Source organism: Salmo salar, chromosome 03 (genome assembly GCF_965601325.2).
Source record: "Salmo salar chromosome 03, fSalSal1, whole genome shotgun sequence".
Classification (NCBI taxonomy): Eukaryota; Metazoa; Chordata; class Actinopteri; order Salmoniformes; family Salmonidae; genus Salmo; species Salmo salar.
The window spans coordinates 29,579,516-29,595,960 of NC_138293.1; the positions used below are offsets into that span (position 1 = coordinate 29,579,516).

Below are 16,445 nucleotides of genomic sequence, written 5' to 3' on the forward strand. Positions count from 1 at the left end.
GTATTAAATTGAAAAAAACAATCTACACACAATACAGCACAATGGCAAAGCAAAAATTGGTTTTTAGAAATTTCTGCAAATTAAAACAACTGAAATCACATGTACATAAGTATTCAGACCCTTTAACTCAGTACTTTGTTGAAGAGCCTTTGACAGCGACTACAGCCTTGAGTCTTCTTGGGTATGACGCTTTTAGCTTTGCACACCTGTATTTGGGGAGTTTCCTCTATTCTCTGCAGATCCTCTCAAGCTCTATCAGGTTGGATGGGGAGCGTCGCTGCACAGCTATTTTCAGGTCTCTCCAGACATGTTCGATCGGGTTCAAGTCCAGTCAGTGTCTGGGCCACTCAAGGACATTCAGAGGACACTTGTCCCGAAGCCACTCTTGCATTGTCTTGGATGTGTTCTTAGGGTCATTGTCCTGTTGGAAGGTGAACCTTCGCCCCTGTCTGAGGTGCTGAGCACTCTGGAGCAGGTTTTCCTCAAGGATCTCTCTGTATTTTGCACCGTTCATCTTTCCCTCGATCCTGACTAGTCTCCCAGTCCCTGCCTCTGAAAAACACCCCCACACCATGATGCTGCCACCACCATGCTTTACCGTAGGGATGGTGCCAAGTTTCCTCCAGACGTGACGCTTGGCATTCAGGCCAAAGAGTTCAATCTTGGTTTCATCTGACCAGAGAATCTTTTTTCTCATGGTCTGAGTTCTTTAGGTGCCTTTTGGCGAACTCCAAGCGGACTGTCATGTGCCTTTTCCTGAAAAGTGGCTTCTGTCTGGCCACTCTACCATAAAGACCTGATTGGTGGAGTGCTGCAGAGATGGTTGTCCCGGGCGCTGAAGACGTGGATGTTGATTAAGGCAGCCCCCCGCACTTTTCTGATTGAGGGGTTGGATTAAATGTGGGAAACACATTTCAGTTGAAGGCATTCAGTTGTACAACTGACTAGGTATCCCCCTTTCCCTTTTTGGAAGGTTCTCCCATCTCCACAGATGTACTCTGGAGCTCTGTCAGAGTGGCCATCGGGTTCTTTGTCACCTCCCTGACCAAGGCCCTTCTCCCCTGATTGCTCAGTTTGGCAGGGCGGCCAGCTCTAGGAGGTGTCTATGTAGTTCCAATCTTCCATTTAAGAATGATGGTGGCCAAATTGTTCTTGGGGACCTTCAATGCTGCAGAAATATTTTGGTACTCTTCCCCAGATCTGTACCTTAACACAATCCTGTCTCAGACTGTAATGTAACAAAATGTGGAAAATGTCAAAGGGTCTGAATACTTTCTGAAAGTGCATTCAGAAAGTATTCAGACCCTTTGACTGAGCAATCATTTAAGTAATAAAAAAAAATATATATATATATATATATATATATATATATATATATATATATATATATATATTATATATATATATATATATTATATATATATATATATATATATACACATATTTACGCTGTAGCAATAATAAATGTCCATGGGGAGGGGTTGGGGGATCTGCAAGGGGGGCAGACAGGGAATATCAAGGACCCTAATGGTTTGAGAACATTTAAAGATTTGAAAGATACATACACATTACCAGGCAACTCATTTTTTCTATATTTACAACTTAGGTCAGCTATGCTGGCCTATAGAGTCCCTTGGGAAACCCAACTACCAAACCATCCAATGATGGGATTTATAAATAAATTATCTGGACTCTATAATATAAAGGACTGATCTGTATAATATACAGACAATATACAACAATATGAAAAACTAAGCTTATTCTGGGCTAGCCATTAAAATATGGTCCGCAGATCTAATTTAATCTTAACCACGCTTTTAACTGGAACAGAATATGGAAAAAATATGACCTTAGCGTCCCGTAATCCGAACCATCACTTTATACATTTTAAATTTGTTCAGACTGTATTTAACACCAAGGAAATGTTTTACGATGAAATTGGCCCCAACTCACCAACTGTTAATTGTGTCCCCTAAATCAGGTAGGCACATTCCTTCATATAATGTGGGGTGCCCTGCAGTTATATTGTACTGGGGCAAAGTTAGAAAATACATTTTGAAGTGCATGAATTTAAATATTCAATGCTTTCTATCTCTTATGTTACTTAATGATCCCCTTGGATCTCTCAATCAAAAGATGAAGATTACTGTAGGCAGGCAACACTGATGCAAATAGTTTTTGGGCTCTAAGATGGCAACCACCTCGCTGTCTCCCATTTAACCAGTGGATACAGTTACTATTAGAAGTAATGACAGTAGAATTATCGACAGTGAGAATGAATGGTGCCAGTCAAGGAACAACTGAGGCCGGGGGGGGGGTTGAGTCAGGGTTTCCTTTGTATGCTTTTATTTCATTGTTTTTGTACCCTCTGAAAAAGAAAAATGACTAAACTAAATAAATAGTTGGTCACAAAAATGAATTGCGTCATAATGTGCTGTGTGTTTGTTTTCTTATGCAGGTACATCAATCACTCTTGTACCCCGAACTGTGTCGCTGAGGTGGTAACCTTCGAAAGAGGTTATAAAATCATCATCACCTCCAACCGCAGAATCGAGAAAGGAGAGGAGGTGTGTTCTTTTTCCTTTCAATTGGAAATCCTACTATGCTATGAGTGACGTTTGCATTGTCATCACTATTTTCTCTGCATTATTTTCCAGCTGTGTTTCGACTACCAGTTTGACTGCGTGGACAGCCAACACAAGATTGCCTGTCACTGTGGAACAGCAGACTGCAGGAAAAGGATCAACTGAAAAAGAAAAAAAAATGACAACAAATGCATTCCTTTCCATATTATGCAGATGCCCTGATCTCTGTGTAGACAGAGAGGTGCTTCAGGCTGTCCGTTCTTAGAACGAGTGGAAGACCTGAGTAAACCCTGAGAGCGATGCATGGATGGAGTCCCATGTTTGGAAACAGACTGGAGATGGACAGGAGAGGGCTTGGAAAGAGGCGAGCAGGAAGAAGCAACAGCAGACAGACGTGTGATTTGTGCCATATTACATGAGGCTGGGTTTTATTGCAAGGCCTCTGTCAACGAGCGGATGTGTCTGTGTATTAGTGAGATGATATACAATAGGGCGCAGAAGAGAATCCACCAGCGAATGAGAAGAGAGCACTGTGTGGGTCACGGTCCTTATTGGTTGTTAAGGGCAGGCCCTTTTGTTTAAAACTTTAAATGTAAAGCCGTTTGACTAAATGTAGAATTCACTGAATGGGGAATGTACAGCAATGACTACAGCGAAGGGAATATTAACTTGCACTAAAAAAAAAAGAGACACGTACACACAACTTTAAGATACTTGATTCCATGAGTCAGTTTTATCATAGGTTTCTGTCATGTGATTTGAGTGAAATTGGAGAGGAAGTTTTGTATTTATTATTGAGTGAATGAATTTTATTGTCAAAATGATGAGACAGTAAAACGAAGGCTAAACTGATAGTTTTCTGAAGATTGAAGAAATGCTCTTACTTTTGTACAAATGTATATAAAGAAAAATATAGGAATAACTGACCAAATACTACCTTAACCTTCTCGATGTTTGGGTGTTTTTTTTTTGTTTGTCATTGCAATTTATTTAAGAAGGATGTCATGATATCAGTTTGAGAGTATATATTATGATTATTCTGTACAGAATTTGTAAAATAACCACAATAATTCAAAGTATTTTTGGTTTATTAAAAGTATGGTATTGTAGCGTAGTGGTTGTGTGATTTACACGTACTTTGACCACTCAAAAAGAAATATTTTTGGTGACTAACGAGTGTAGAAAAGAGTCATTGGTTACAGAATTTCAAAATGGGAAAGACATCATTCTGACATCTTTACTGTTAATCAGGTTTGATTTTATAGAACTGTGAATAAGGTTTTTAAACCACCCAAACACAATTTTAACTTCTTTTTAACCCAAATAGGCATAGGAATACCACCTTGTTTTTTGTGTTGTTTTTTTACATAGAAATTGTGTACAGACGTCCAATAACATTGCTTACTGCTTCAGGCGATTTGAAATTAAGGTGTACTGGGGAAAAAAAGAATCATGTTTCTTGGAGAGGAAAAGGTTGGGACATTTGGTGGTGCTATATTTTGAAAAGAGAAATGTATCTGATATGGACACTTCATAAGCCACTTACAATAGTTAGAAAATGCAAGATGTTTTGCGTGCACAATTTCAAGTCGACTGTAAAATTTTGGACACAGTCTTAGAACTTGTAATGTATATGGCATGTATTTTTTTAACTTTCCGAAGACTCAATTGTATATATTTTCTCAATGAATGGTTGTAACAAAATTATTTCTTGGATATTTTTCTTCTCTTGTATAAAATTACATCATCCTGCCAGTGTGTTTGTGCTACAATTTTCTTGGTCCTGTAAAGTAGTCAATGTTTTTTGAAAACAGCCTTTTGAAGTGTACAGAGTAATGAGATTTGGAGTTTGTGTAATTGAATTTAGAAGCATTTACAAAATAAACTATTTTACATCTTAATTATTTGTTGTGTGCCTTTTTAGAAATCACACACATCTTACTGACCCATAGGACTGAACCCCCGGAGTAGAGTAATGTTGTTCACGGCTCAAGAGAGACACCCACTGGCCAAATATGTTAACTTAATCAAATACAATTTTATTTCGTACATGCTTCATATAAACAACAGGTGTAGACTAACACTGAAATGCTTACTTACAGGTCATTTTCTAATGCAGAGTTAAAGATAAAGAAATAGTGACACAAGGAATAAATACACAGTGAATAACGAGTAAAAATAACATGGCTATGTACAGGGATTGCCAGACCTGAGTCGATGTGCAGGGGTACGAGGTAATTGAGGTAGGTAATGTACAGTGCCTTCGAAGTATATTCTTGATTCCAAATGGATAAAAAAAAATCTCACCCATCTACACACAATACCCCATAATGACAATGTGAACACGTTTTTAGAAATGTTTGCAAATTTAATGAAAATGAAATCATTTAGATAAGTATTCACACCCCTAACTTGATGGGTTAAAATCACATTTGGCAGTGATTAAAGTTGAGTCTTTCTAGGTAAGTCTGGATGGTAAAATATTGACCTAATTTTCTTTTTTAAATTCTTCAAGCTCTGTCAAGTTGGTTGTTGATCATTGCTAGAAAGACATTTTCAAGTCTTGCCATATATTTTCAATGTGGTCTTGGTAAGCAACTCCAGTGTATATTTGGCTTTGCGTTTTAGGGTATTGTCTTGCTAAAAGGTTAATTTGTCTCCCAGTGTCTTGAAAACCTGGTTCAGTCTGCATTCCATCTGTGATTTTGCCTATGCTTAGCTCTAATCCGTGTATTTTTTATCCCCCAAAAAACTCCCTAGTCCTTGCCGATGAAAAGCATACACTTAACATGATGCTTGAAAATATGAAGAGTGGAACTGTGAGGTGTTTTGGATTTGAACCAAACATAATGATTTGTATTCAGGACATAATGTTAATTTCTTTGCAACAATTTGGTCAGTTTTACTTCAGTGCCTTATTGCAAACAGGATGCATGTTTCAAATAATGCTATTCTGTACAGGCTTCCTTCTTTTCACACTGTCATTTAGGTTAGTATTGTGGAGTAACTAGAATGTTGTTGATCCATCCTAAGTTTTCTCCAATCACAGCCATTAAACTCTGTATACATGTCCAAAGTGTAATTCATTTAATTAGGCATTTTGAATCTCTGTTAATAAGCATTTCTCCTTTACCAAGATAATCCATCCACCTAACGGATATGGCTTATCAAAAAGCTGATTAAACAGCATGATCATTACACAGGTACACCTTGTGCTGGGGACAATGAAAGGCCAGTCTAAAATGTGCAGTTTTGTCACAACGCAATGCCACAGATATCTCAACTTTTGAAGGCGCATGCAAAGTGCTGTTGCCGGAGAATTTAATGTTCATTTCTCTACCATAAGCCACCTCCAACATTGTTTTGGAGAATTTGGTAGTACGTCCAATTGACCTCACAACCGTACACCACGTGTAACCAAGCCAGACCAGGACCTCCACATACGGCTTCTTCAGCTGCGGGATCGTCTGAGACCAGCCACCCGGACAGCTGATGAAACTGGGTTTGCAAAACTAGAGAATTTCTGCACAAACTGTCAGAAACCGTCTCAGGGAAGCTCATCTGTGTGCTCTCGTCGTCCTCACCAGGGTCTTGACCTGACTGCAGTTCACCATCGTAACCAACTTCAGTGGGAAAATGCTCACATTTGATGGCCACTGGCACGTTGGAGAAGTGTGCTCTTCACTGATGAATTACAGTTTCAACTGTACCGGGCAGATGGCAGACAGTGTGAATGGCGTTGTGTTGGCTAGTGGTTTGCTGATGTCAACGTTGTGAACAGAGTGCCCCATGGTAGCGGTGGGGTTATGTTATGGGCAAGCATAAGCTACGGACAACGAACACAACTGCATTTTATTGATGGCAATTTGAATGCACAGAGATACCGTAACGAGATCCTGAGGCCCATCCACCGCCATCACCTCATGTTTCAGCATGATAATGCATGGCCCCATGTCGCAAGGATCTGTACACAATTCCTGGAAGCTGAAAATGTCTCAGTTCTTCCATGGTCTGCATACTCACCAGACATGCCACCCATTAAGCCTGTTTGGGATGCCCTGGATCGACGTGTACAACAGGGTATTTCAGTTCCCGCAAATATCCATCAACTTGGCACATAGCCATTGAAGAGGAGTGGGACAACATTCCAAAGGCCACAATCAACAGCCTGATCAACTCTATGCGAAGGAGATGTTTCGCACTGCATGAGGTAAATGGTGGTCACACCAGATACTGAATGGTTTTCTGATCCACGCCCCTACCTATTTTTTCCATGACCAACAGATGCATATTTGTTTTCCCAGTCATGTGAAATCCATAGATTAGGGCCTAATTAATTTATTTCAATTGACTGATTTCCTTATATGAACTGTAACTCAGTAAAATCTTTGAAATTCTTGCATGTTGTGTTTATATTTTTGTTCAGTATTTGATCGTATGCTTGAAACAAGTTGGTATTACAGACCGGGTCAGGGATAAATTCAAAATGTCAGTGAAGACACCTGTCAGCTGGTCAGCGCATGCTCAGAGTATGTGTCCTGGTATTCCATCTGGCCCCGTGGCCTTGCAAAAGTTAACTTACAGTGGCTTGCGAAAGTATTCACCCCCTTGGCATTTTTCCTATTTTGTTGCCTTACAACCAGGAATTCAAATGGATTTTTGAGGGGTTTGTATCATTTGATTTACACAACATGCCTACCACTTTGAAGATAAAAAATATTTTTTACTGTCAAACTTGAGCGTGCATAACTACTGTATTCACCCCCCCAAAGTCAATATTTTGTAGAGCCACCTTTTGCAGCAATTACAGCTGCAAGTCTCTTGGGGTATGTCTCTAAGCTTGAGACATCAAGTCACTGGGATTTTTGCCCATTCTTCAAGGCAAAACTGCTCCAGCTCCTTCAAGTTGGATGGGTTCCGCTGGTGTACAGCAATCTTTAAGTCATACCACAGATTCTCAAATGGACTGAGGTCTGGGCTTTGACTAGGCCATTCCAAGACATTTAAATGTTTACCCTTAAACCACTCGCGTGTTGCTTTAGCAGTATGCTTAGGGTCATTGTCCTGCTGGAAGGTAAACCTCCGTCTGAAACAGGTTTCCCTCAAGAAGTTCCCGGTATTTAGCACCATCCTTCAATTCTGACCAGTTTCCCAGTCCCTGCCGATGGAAAAACATCCCCACAGCATGTTGCTGCAACCACCATGCTTCACTTTGGGGATGGTGTTCTCGGGGTGATGAAAGGTGTTGGGTTTGCGCCAGACATAGCATTATATTTGTTGGCCAAAAAGCTCAATTTTAGTCTCATCTGACCAGAGTGCCTTCTTCCATATGTTTGGGGAGTCTCCCACATGCCTTTTGGCGGACACCAAACGTGTTTGCTTATTTTTTTCTTTAAGCAATGGCTTTTTTTCTGGCCACTCTTCCATAAAGCCCAGCTCTGTGGAGTGTACGACTTAAAGTGGTCCTATGGACAGATACACCAATCTCCGCTGTGGAGCTTGTGTAGCTCCTTCAGGGTTATCTTTGGTCTCTTTGTTGCCTCTCTGATTAATGCCCTCCTTGCCTGGTCCGTGAGTTTTTGTAGGCGGCCCTCTCTTCACAGGTTTATTGTGGTGCCATATTCTTTCAATTTCTTTATAATGGATTTAATGTTGCTCCGTGGGATGTTAAACGTTTCTGATTTTTTTTATAACCCAACCCAGATCTGTACTTCTCCACAACTTTGTCCCTGACCAGTTTGGAGAGCTCCTTGGTCTTCATAGTGCCGCTTGCTTGGTGGTGCCCCTTGCTTAGTGGTGTTGCAGACTCTGGGGCCTTTCAGAACAGGTGTATATATACTGAGATCATGTGACAGATCATGTGACACTTTGGTTGCACACAGGTGGACTTTATTTAACTAATTATGTGACTTCTGGAGGTAATTGGTTGCACCAGATCTTATTTAGGGGCTTCATAGCAAAGGGGGTGAATACATATGCATGCACCACTTTTCCGTTTAAAAAATATATATATATTTCAGTTGGTGAATTTTGACTATTTTGTGTATGTCCATTACATGAAATCCAAATAAAAGTCAATTTAAATGACATGTTGTAATTTGAATGCTTTTGCAAGGCAATGTATTTAAAGGTCTTTCTCACATCGGCTACGGAGAGCGAGATCCCACAGTCATCTTTAACAGCTGGTGCTCTCATGCATGGTTCAGTCTTGCTTGCCTCAAAGCGAGCAAAGAAGGCATTTAGCTCATCTGGTAGGCTTGTGTTGCTGGGCAGGTTGCGGATGGGTTTCCCTTTTTAGTCAGTGATAGTTTGCAAGCCCTGCCACATCTGTCGAGCGTCAGAGCTGGTGTAGTAGGATTCGCTCTTAGTCCTGTATTAACGCTTTGTCTGTTTAATGGCTCATCGGAGGTCGTAGCAGGATTTCTTATAAGCGTCCGGATTAGTGACCCGCTCCTTAAAAACAGCAGCTCTAGCCTTTAGCTCAGTGTGGAGGTTCCCTGAAATCCATGGCTTCTGGTTGGGGTATGTGTGTACGGTCACTGTGGGGATGACGCTGTCGATGCACTTATTAATGAAGCCTGTGACCAATGTGGTAAACATCCTCAATGTTATTGGATGAATCCCGGAACATACTCCAGGCTGTGCTAGCGAAACAGTCCTGTAGCATAGCATCCGCTTTATCTGACCACTTCCGTATTGAACGTGTCACTGGTACTTCTTGTTTGAGTTTTTGCTTGTAAGCAGGAAACAGGAGGATAGAGGTATGGTCTGATTTGCCAAAGGGAGGGCGAGGGAGGACTGCAGCTCCACTATTTGGTCATCATCACCATACACATTTTGTTGATATTGATTTCTTCATATATTCTTTAGCAACTGATAACATGATATAATGACAAGACAACAGATACGAATATCAACAACAGAAGTATGGCCTGCCATGAATAGTGTTTAAATCTATAAACAAACTTAAACAAGAGCTGTTGGAGATTCAGATATCTGCAAAAATATTAGTGTAATGGAAACCAATTGGTTGAAGGGAACAAAACCTCTCAGGAGAGGGAGAGAGAGAGAGCAAGGACCAGAGCGGAATGGGAACGGATGACTCATGGCTCACGCATCATCCACATAAGCACCAGATGGACTGAGAAATATGGGCTTTGAGATCTGCCTTGCTATTCAAACGTTACACTCTTAGAAAAAAAGGTGTTACATAGAACCAAAAAGGGTTCCTCAGCTGTCCCCATAGGAGAACCCTTTGAAGAACCCTTTTGGTTCCAGGTAGAACCTTTTTGAGTTTCATGGAGAACCCTTTCCTCAGAGGGTTCTACATGAAACTCAAAAAGGGTTGTCCTATGGGGACAGCCGAAGAACCCTTTTTTCTACGTGTAGCAACAAAATATCCAACTGGAGGCTGCTTGTTTTGCTTAACCCATCACTGCATGTAAGAGAGAGAGAGATAAAGAAAGAGAAATTGTAAAGTACAGTACAGATACCCCCAAAAACTACTTAAAGCTGCAATGTGTAACTTTTTGGGTGACCCCGACCAAATTCACATAGAAATGTGTGTTACAGGTCTCTCATTCTCATTGAAAGCAAGTCTAAGAATCGGTAGATCTGTTCTATGTGCGATAATTCTATGCTTCCTGTTCTTAAGCTTTGTTTTTGCATCTTTTACTTTCAGTTTTGTACACCAGCTGAAAATAATATATTTTTGGTTATGGAAAATATATTTCACAGCGGTTTAGATGGTACAATGATTCTCTAAACTATACTTGCTTGTTTTGTTACATAAACTGAAATTAGGCGAAATATTGTAATTTTAGCAACCAGGAAATGGAGGAGCAATTTCTGCATAGTGCATCTTTAAGTAATACTACTAAGTTGTTTTATTAGTTACTTTACACCACTGTATGTGTGTGTGTGTGTGTGTGTGTGTATATGTGTTTTCCATTTCGATCACTGACCCCTTGGCTTGATTCCTACCCCATTCTGGGTTTCTAAAGTGATCAGACAGTGAAAGTCCCCATCCCCAAAACGGCCCTTTGAATAAAATGTGATGCTCTGCTTTATCTATCCAGTCTTTTGATATTTATGGAAGAAATGGAGATGGTATAACCTAGAGAAGGAGTCAAGGAGATAAGAACCGATAATGAAACCAGAGGCTTATTCATTACACCGATTCTGTTACAAAATGTTTTTTAAACGGAAACAAACGGAACGAAACAGGGAGGGACCTATCTGAATTTGTCCGATAGAAACTATAGTTTTAGTTGCAAGTGTTTGGACTAATGATTACACAGCCTAGTCTCATAGACTAGAAGTAACATAGTAAATGTAAATTTGAGAAACTGAAATTGATATGTTACATTTGGTATGGTTACATAAGACATAAGGTTACTTAAGACAAAAACAAAAGGCGAGGGGTTTGTTGGGATGGATGGATGAGTGGGCGTATAATGCAAACTTCTAGCAACCCAATGTCTAGCAACCCAAAGGTTACGTGTTCGAATCTCATCATGGACAGCTTAAGCAATTTAATTAGCAATTTTGCAAGTACTTACTGCTCTTTTGCAACTACTTAGCATGTTAGCTAACCTTAACCTTAACCCCTAACCTAGCCACCTAGCTAACGTTAGCCCAAACAAATTGGAATTTGTAGCATATTGTTGTGTTTTGCATCTGTTGGCGTTAACAAACCGTTAACGTACCCTCCTCACAGCATCTAGCTAGTCTGCCTCACCAGTTAGCTTGCTAATGTTTGTTCAACTTAACTATACTTAATGGATGCTCTTTGTGTATTCTGGTCAACTCCTCGTTGGTGGATGGTGGCAGGGGCTGAAGGACACAACTACCTTCTCTCTTTTGTGCTGTTTATTAAGAACTTGTCATACAACACAGACTGACTAGCTCCAGCACAAAAAAAGTATACTGAACAAAAATATAAACGCAACATGCAACAATTTCAAATATTTTGCTGAGTTACAGTTCATATAAGGAAATCAGTCAATTTAAATAAATAAGGCCCTAATCTAAGGATTAAGGGGCGCAGCCATGGGCGGGCCTGAGAGGGCATAGGCCCACCCACTTGGGAGCCAGGCCGACCCACTGGGGAGACAGGCCAAGCCAATCAGAATGAGTTTTTTCCCAAAAAAGTACTTTATTACAAACAGAAATACTCATCTCAGGAAACATGGGACCAGCACAGGACCAGTATTTGACTCTAGTGACAAAATTAAGGAAATTAGAAGGGGGGGGGGGAGTATTTCGGAAAGGCCATTTTCTAGAGTCAAATACTTTCAATGGCACATAGTACTGGTCAACATGATTCTGAAGTGTGCCAGGCCTAGCTGTCCCAAAATAGGGGGGGGGGGGGGGGGGGGGGTCGGCAGGCAAGAAAATGGGCTTCCCGAAATACTCCTCCACTTCTAATTTCCTTAATTTTGGCTCTAGTCAAATACTTTGTGACACACATCAGAGTCAAATACTTTCTATAGAACAAACTTCACGTCAGGATAGGCAACCGAAAAGAATAATTAATGTATGTGTGTTATATTAAACATAGACGAGGGAGTAAAATGTAGGCAAGCAATAAACATTTCAGAACAACTACTAGTCGAATAAGACATGGGGGAGATGACGAATTTTAATAATACACTTGAAACAATTAGCCAAATCGAAAACTGCAGATATTACTTGTGCCTACCCCGCGATAAAACCGCCATAAAAACGTGATCATTGACAGCTGCCTTGAAGGACACAAATAAAAAATGCTTTCTGCTACTAAGATCGATGAAATGTAGGCTAAACTGACAACGGAGTGAAGAGCAGAAATCTCAACTAGCTCGCAGCAATGAAGAATTGGGTGCGTGCGCGTTCACGTGAAGGGGGGGCGGGGGTTCTGTCAGGTGGAGATTTTCGGCACAACACCGGCAATCTGAAATTTAAACTGGCGTGCAAACAATATAAGCACAGAGCTCTCATCTGATTGGCCAGTAAGCCATCAATCATAGGCGTAACAAAAATAGGGATCTCCACTCATAATATCATACGTTTTGCAAATCGGTACATATTGTACGAATGACAGTTCCTAACATATCATATGCATTGTAATTCGTAAGATGCCACACAACATGAATGAGGGACATCCACAAATAAATACATACCATACGAAACTTAACATATCATAGCCTACTAATTGTGTTCCAGAGTTACATAGACTATTTTAAGTTTACTCCTGAGTCAAGGCTGTAGCACACCCTATGTTTTATGTTGAAACAGCACGCTCAGTCTCGGTGATGTCAATACAGCCGTAGGTAGGCCTAATGCGTCGGTAGTGCAGTATACTTCCTGGTAAATGAACTCATTTCTTTGAAAGAACTTTGACTTAAAACTTCGTTTTCAGATAAAAACGTATGGCATATGCCACGCAATTTACCCAAACTCGATCTTGCTCGTTAAAAAGATAGAAAATATCATTAATAGTCTGAAAATGGGAAGCACGGTGATGGAGTCTAACAAGAAGGATAACTCGAAGAAAACCTCGAAGAAAAAGGGAATACTACGCATAAATATGCCAGTAGGTTCCTCATTTATATACGTTGTTTGAGATCTATAGGTATTTGTTACTGTGGCATTGTGTCAAGAACAGATTATGTTGGCGTTTATTATAACAGTGAGATTAATGCAGTAGGCTACGTTAGTGTGTTTTGGGCCACAATGTTGCAAAAGATATTGCAATTTTAGGTATGCGCGGGTATCAGCGTTGTTACTGTACGTCAATCCACATGGGCATCTTTTCCAATTGACAGCATCTAGTCCTCACATTTGAGGTCATGTTGTTTTTTTTTTATATCCTTGTATTATGTTTTTATTTCATCATAATCAAAAACAACACTGCTGTTTTATTTTATTAATATCTTAACACACCAGCATTGTTATTTTCGATTCTTGCATGAACTGGAATATTAGAAACATAACATGCTGATCACGTCATTAGTTAGCCTACTTTTATCATGTTTAAATGGAAGTTAGGAGTACGAGTCGGCTTGTGGGCAATAACATATCTGTTAACATTTTGTTGCATGCGAAGAAGAAAAAATATACAAAAATTGTTAGAAAAGGAAGCTAGGCAAATAGCTGGAAGGAAACACTGATCTGGTCTCTCTCTGCTCTAAACCACCAAGTCATGATTCATGATGGGTGCCCGCATCTTAACTAGGGCCAACACGGAGAGAGCGGAGGAGTCATGATTAATTGGATTTCAAAGTATTATTCTGGTTTCTCTCACATCATCTTCTCTCTGCTCAAGTTAACGAAGTTACTCGCATTAGCATCATATCAGCCTGGTTTAACCTGAAACAATGCTGAACAGTGAGCACAGTGTTCCGTCTGTTTTTTTAAATATTTTTTTATTTAACCAGGAAAAGCCCATTGAGACCCAGAGTCTCCTTTTCAAGGGAGACCTGGCCAAGAAGGCAGCAACAATCAATGCATTACAGAATTAAAACATACAACATGATCCAGCCCCCCCCCCCCCCCCCCCAAAAAAAGCATTTACACACCTCCATAACAGTCTCCATCAATATTTTAAATTCATTCGGTGGCACTAACATGTCTAAATGAAGAATAGATTGTAGACTATTCCATGCCTCTGGTACGCAAGAAGAGAAGGCAGTCTTGCCTAATACTGTGAATGTCCTGGGGACTTTAAGTAGCAACAACCTAGCAGGTATGGTAACTGCTGGTGGTGAAGGAGACCAGACTACAGGGGTAAAGAGGGAGTTTACCCAAAAGGGCTTTGTTGATGAACACATACTTTATATGCGCAGAAAGCTACATTTGTGAGGTTCAACCTATCATTTGATACAAGGTGCAATGGTGGGTGAGTGACTTGGCATTTGTAATAAAGTGCAAGGATGCATGATAAACAGAGTCCAGTCTCTGTAAGATGGAGGAGGTTGCATGCATATACAACAAGTCACCATAATCAATTACAGAGAAAAGTGGCCTGAACAAGCTTCTTTCTAGCCATAAGTGGGAAGCAAGCCTTAATACGAAAATAAAAACCCAATTTCAATTTAAGCTTCCTCACAAGATTATCCATATGAACTTTAAAGGACAACTTGTCATCAAACCATATACCTACAGTTGAAGTCAGAAGTTTACATACACCTTAGCCAAATACATTTAAACTCAGCTTTTCACAATTCCTGGCATTTAATCCTAGTAAAAAATTCCCTGTCTTAGGTCATTTAGGATCACCACTTTATTTTAAGAACGTGAAATGTCAGAATAATTGTAGAGAGAATAACTTATTTCAGCTTATATTTCTTTCATCACATTCCCAGTGGGTCAGAAGTTTACATACACTCAATTAGTATTTGGTAGCATTGCCTTTAAATTTTTTAACTTGGGTCAAATGTTTGGGTAGCCTTCCACAAGCTTCCCACAATAAGGTGGGTGAATTTTGGCCCATTCCTCCTGACAGAGCTGGTGTAACTGAGTTAGGTTTGTAGGCCTCCTTGCTCGCACACGCTTTTTCAGTATTGCTCACATATTTTCTATAGGATTAAGGTCAGGGCTTTGTGATGGCCACTCCAATAAATTGACTGTGTTGTCCTTAAGCCATTTTGCCACAACTTTGGAAGTATGCTTGGGGTCATTGTCCATTTGCGACCAAGCTTTAACTTCCTGACTGATGTCTTGAGATGTTGCTTCAATATATCCACATGATTTTCCTTCTCATGCCATCAATTTTGTGAAGTGCACCAGTACCTCCTGCAGCAAAGCACCCTCACAACATGATGCTGCCACCCCGTGCTTCACGATTGGGATGGTGTTCTTCGGCTTGCAAGAGTCCCCCATTTTTCACCAAACATAACGATGGTCATTATGGCCAAACAGTTCTGTTTTTGTTTCATCAGCCCAGAGGACATCTCTCCAAAAAGTACGATCTTTGTCCCCATGTGCAGTTGCAAACCGTAGTCTGGCTTTTTTTATGGCGGTTTTGGAGCAGTGGCTTCTTCCTTGCTGAGCGGCCTTTCAGGTTATGTCGATATAGGACTCGTTTTACTGTGAATATAGATACTTTTGTACCTGATTCCTCCAGCATCTTCACAAGGTCCTTTGCTGTTGTTCTGGGATTGATTTGCACTTTTCGCACCAAAGTATGTACATCTCTAGGAGACTGAATGCATCTCCTTCCTGAGTGGTCGACGGCTGTGTGGTCCCATGGTATTTATACCTATTATTTGTACAGATGAACGTGGTACCTTCAGGCGTTTGGAAATTGCTCCCAAGGATGAACCAGACTTGTGGAGGTCTACAATTGATTTATTTTGATTTTCCCATGATGTCATGCAAAGAGGCACTGAGTTTGAAGGTAGGCCTTGAAATACATCCACAGGTAAACCTCTAATTACCTCAAAATTATGTCAATTAGCCTAATAGAAGCTTCTAAAGCCATGACATCATTTTCTGGAATTTTCCGAGCTGTTTAAAGGCACAGTCAACTTAGTGTATGTAAACTTCTGACCCACTGGAATTGTGATACAGTGAAATAATCTGTCTGTAAACAATTGTTGGAAAATTACTTGTGTCATGCATGAAGTAATGTCCTAACCGACTTGCCAAAACTATAGTTTGTTAACAAGAAATTTGTGGAGTGGTTGAAAAATTAGTTTTAATGACTCCAACCTAAGTGTATGTAAACTTCCGACTTCAACTGTAGGTATTTGTAGGACGACATTTTTTCAAAGGATAAGCCACCAGATGTGACAATGCTAACCTTCTCTGGCAGAGTTCGAGCTCTGGTAAAGATCATGAATTTTGTTTTTTGTACATTCAGATGTGTGTGTATAT

At 40.2% G+C, this 16,445-nt stretch overlaps 2 protein-coding genes across 7 annotated transcripts in view; both read left to right on the plus strand.

Moving 5' to 3' along the window:
* The window catches only part of LOC106599252 (histone-lysine N-methyltransferase 2C), a 155,010-nt gene extending 150,524 nt beyond the window's left edge, over nt 1-4,486 (plus strand). For all 6 annotated transcript variants that reach the window (XM_014190382.3, XM_014190383.3, XM_014190384.3 and 3 more), the window contains 2 exons: nt 2,459-2,567; nt 2,658-4,486. In XM_014190382.3, the coding sequence (XP_014045857.3) occupies nt 2,459-2,567; nt 2,658-2,750 (202 nt within the window). In that variant the 3' untranslated portion in view covers nt 2,751-4,486. The remainder of the gene's footprint in view (nt 1-2,458; nt 2,568-2,657) is intronic.
* An 8,383-nt stretch (nt 4,487-12,869) lies between these two features.
* LOC106599250 (5'-AMP-activated protein kinase subunit gamma-2) overlaps nt 12,870-16,445 on the plus strand; it is a 71,042-nt gene continuing 67,466 nt past the window's right edge. Inside the window, exon 1 of the mRNA XM_014190375.3 lies at nt 12,870-13,161. Within this exon, the coding sequence (XP_014045850.1) occupies nt 13,075-13,161 (87 nt within the window). The 5' untranslated portion in view covers nt 12,870-13,074. The remainder of the gene's footprint in view (nt 13,162-16,445) is intronic.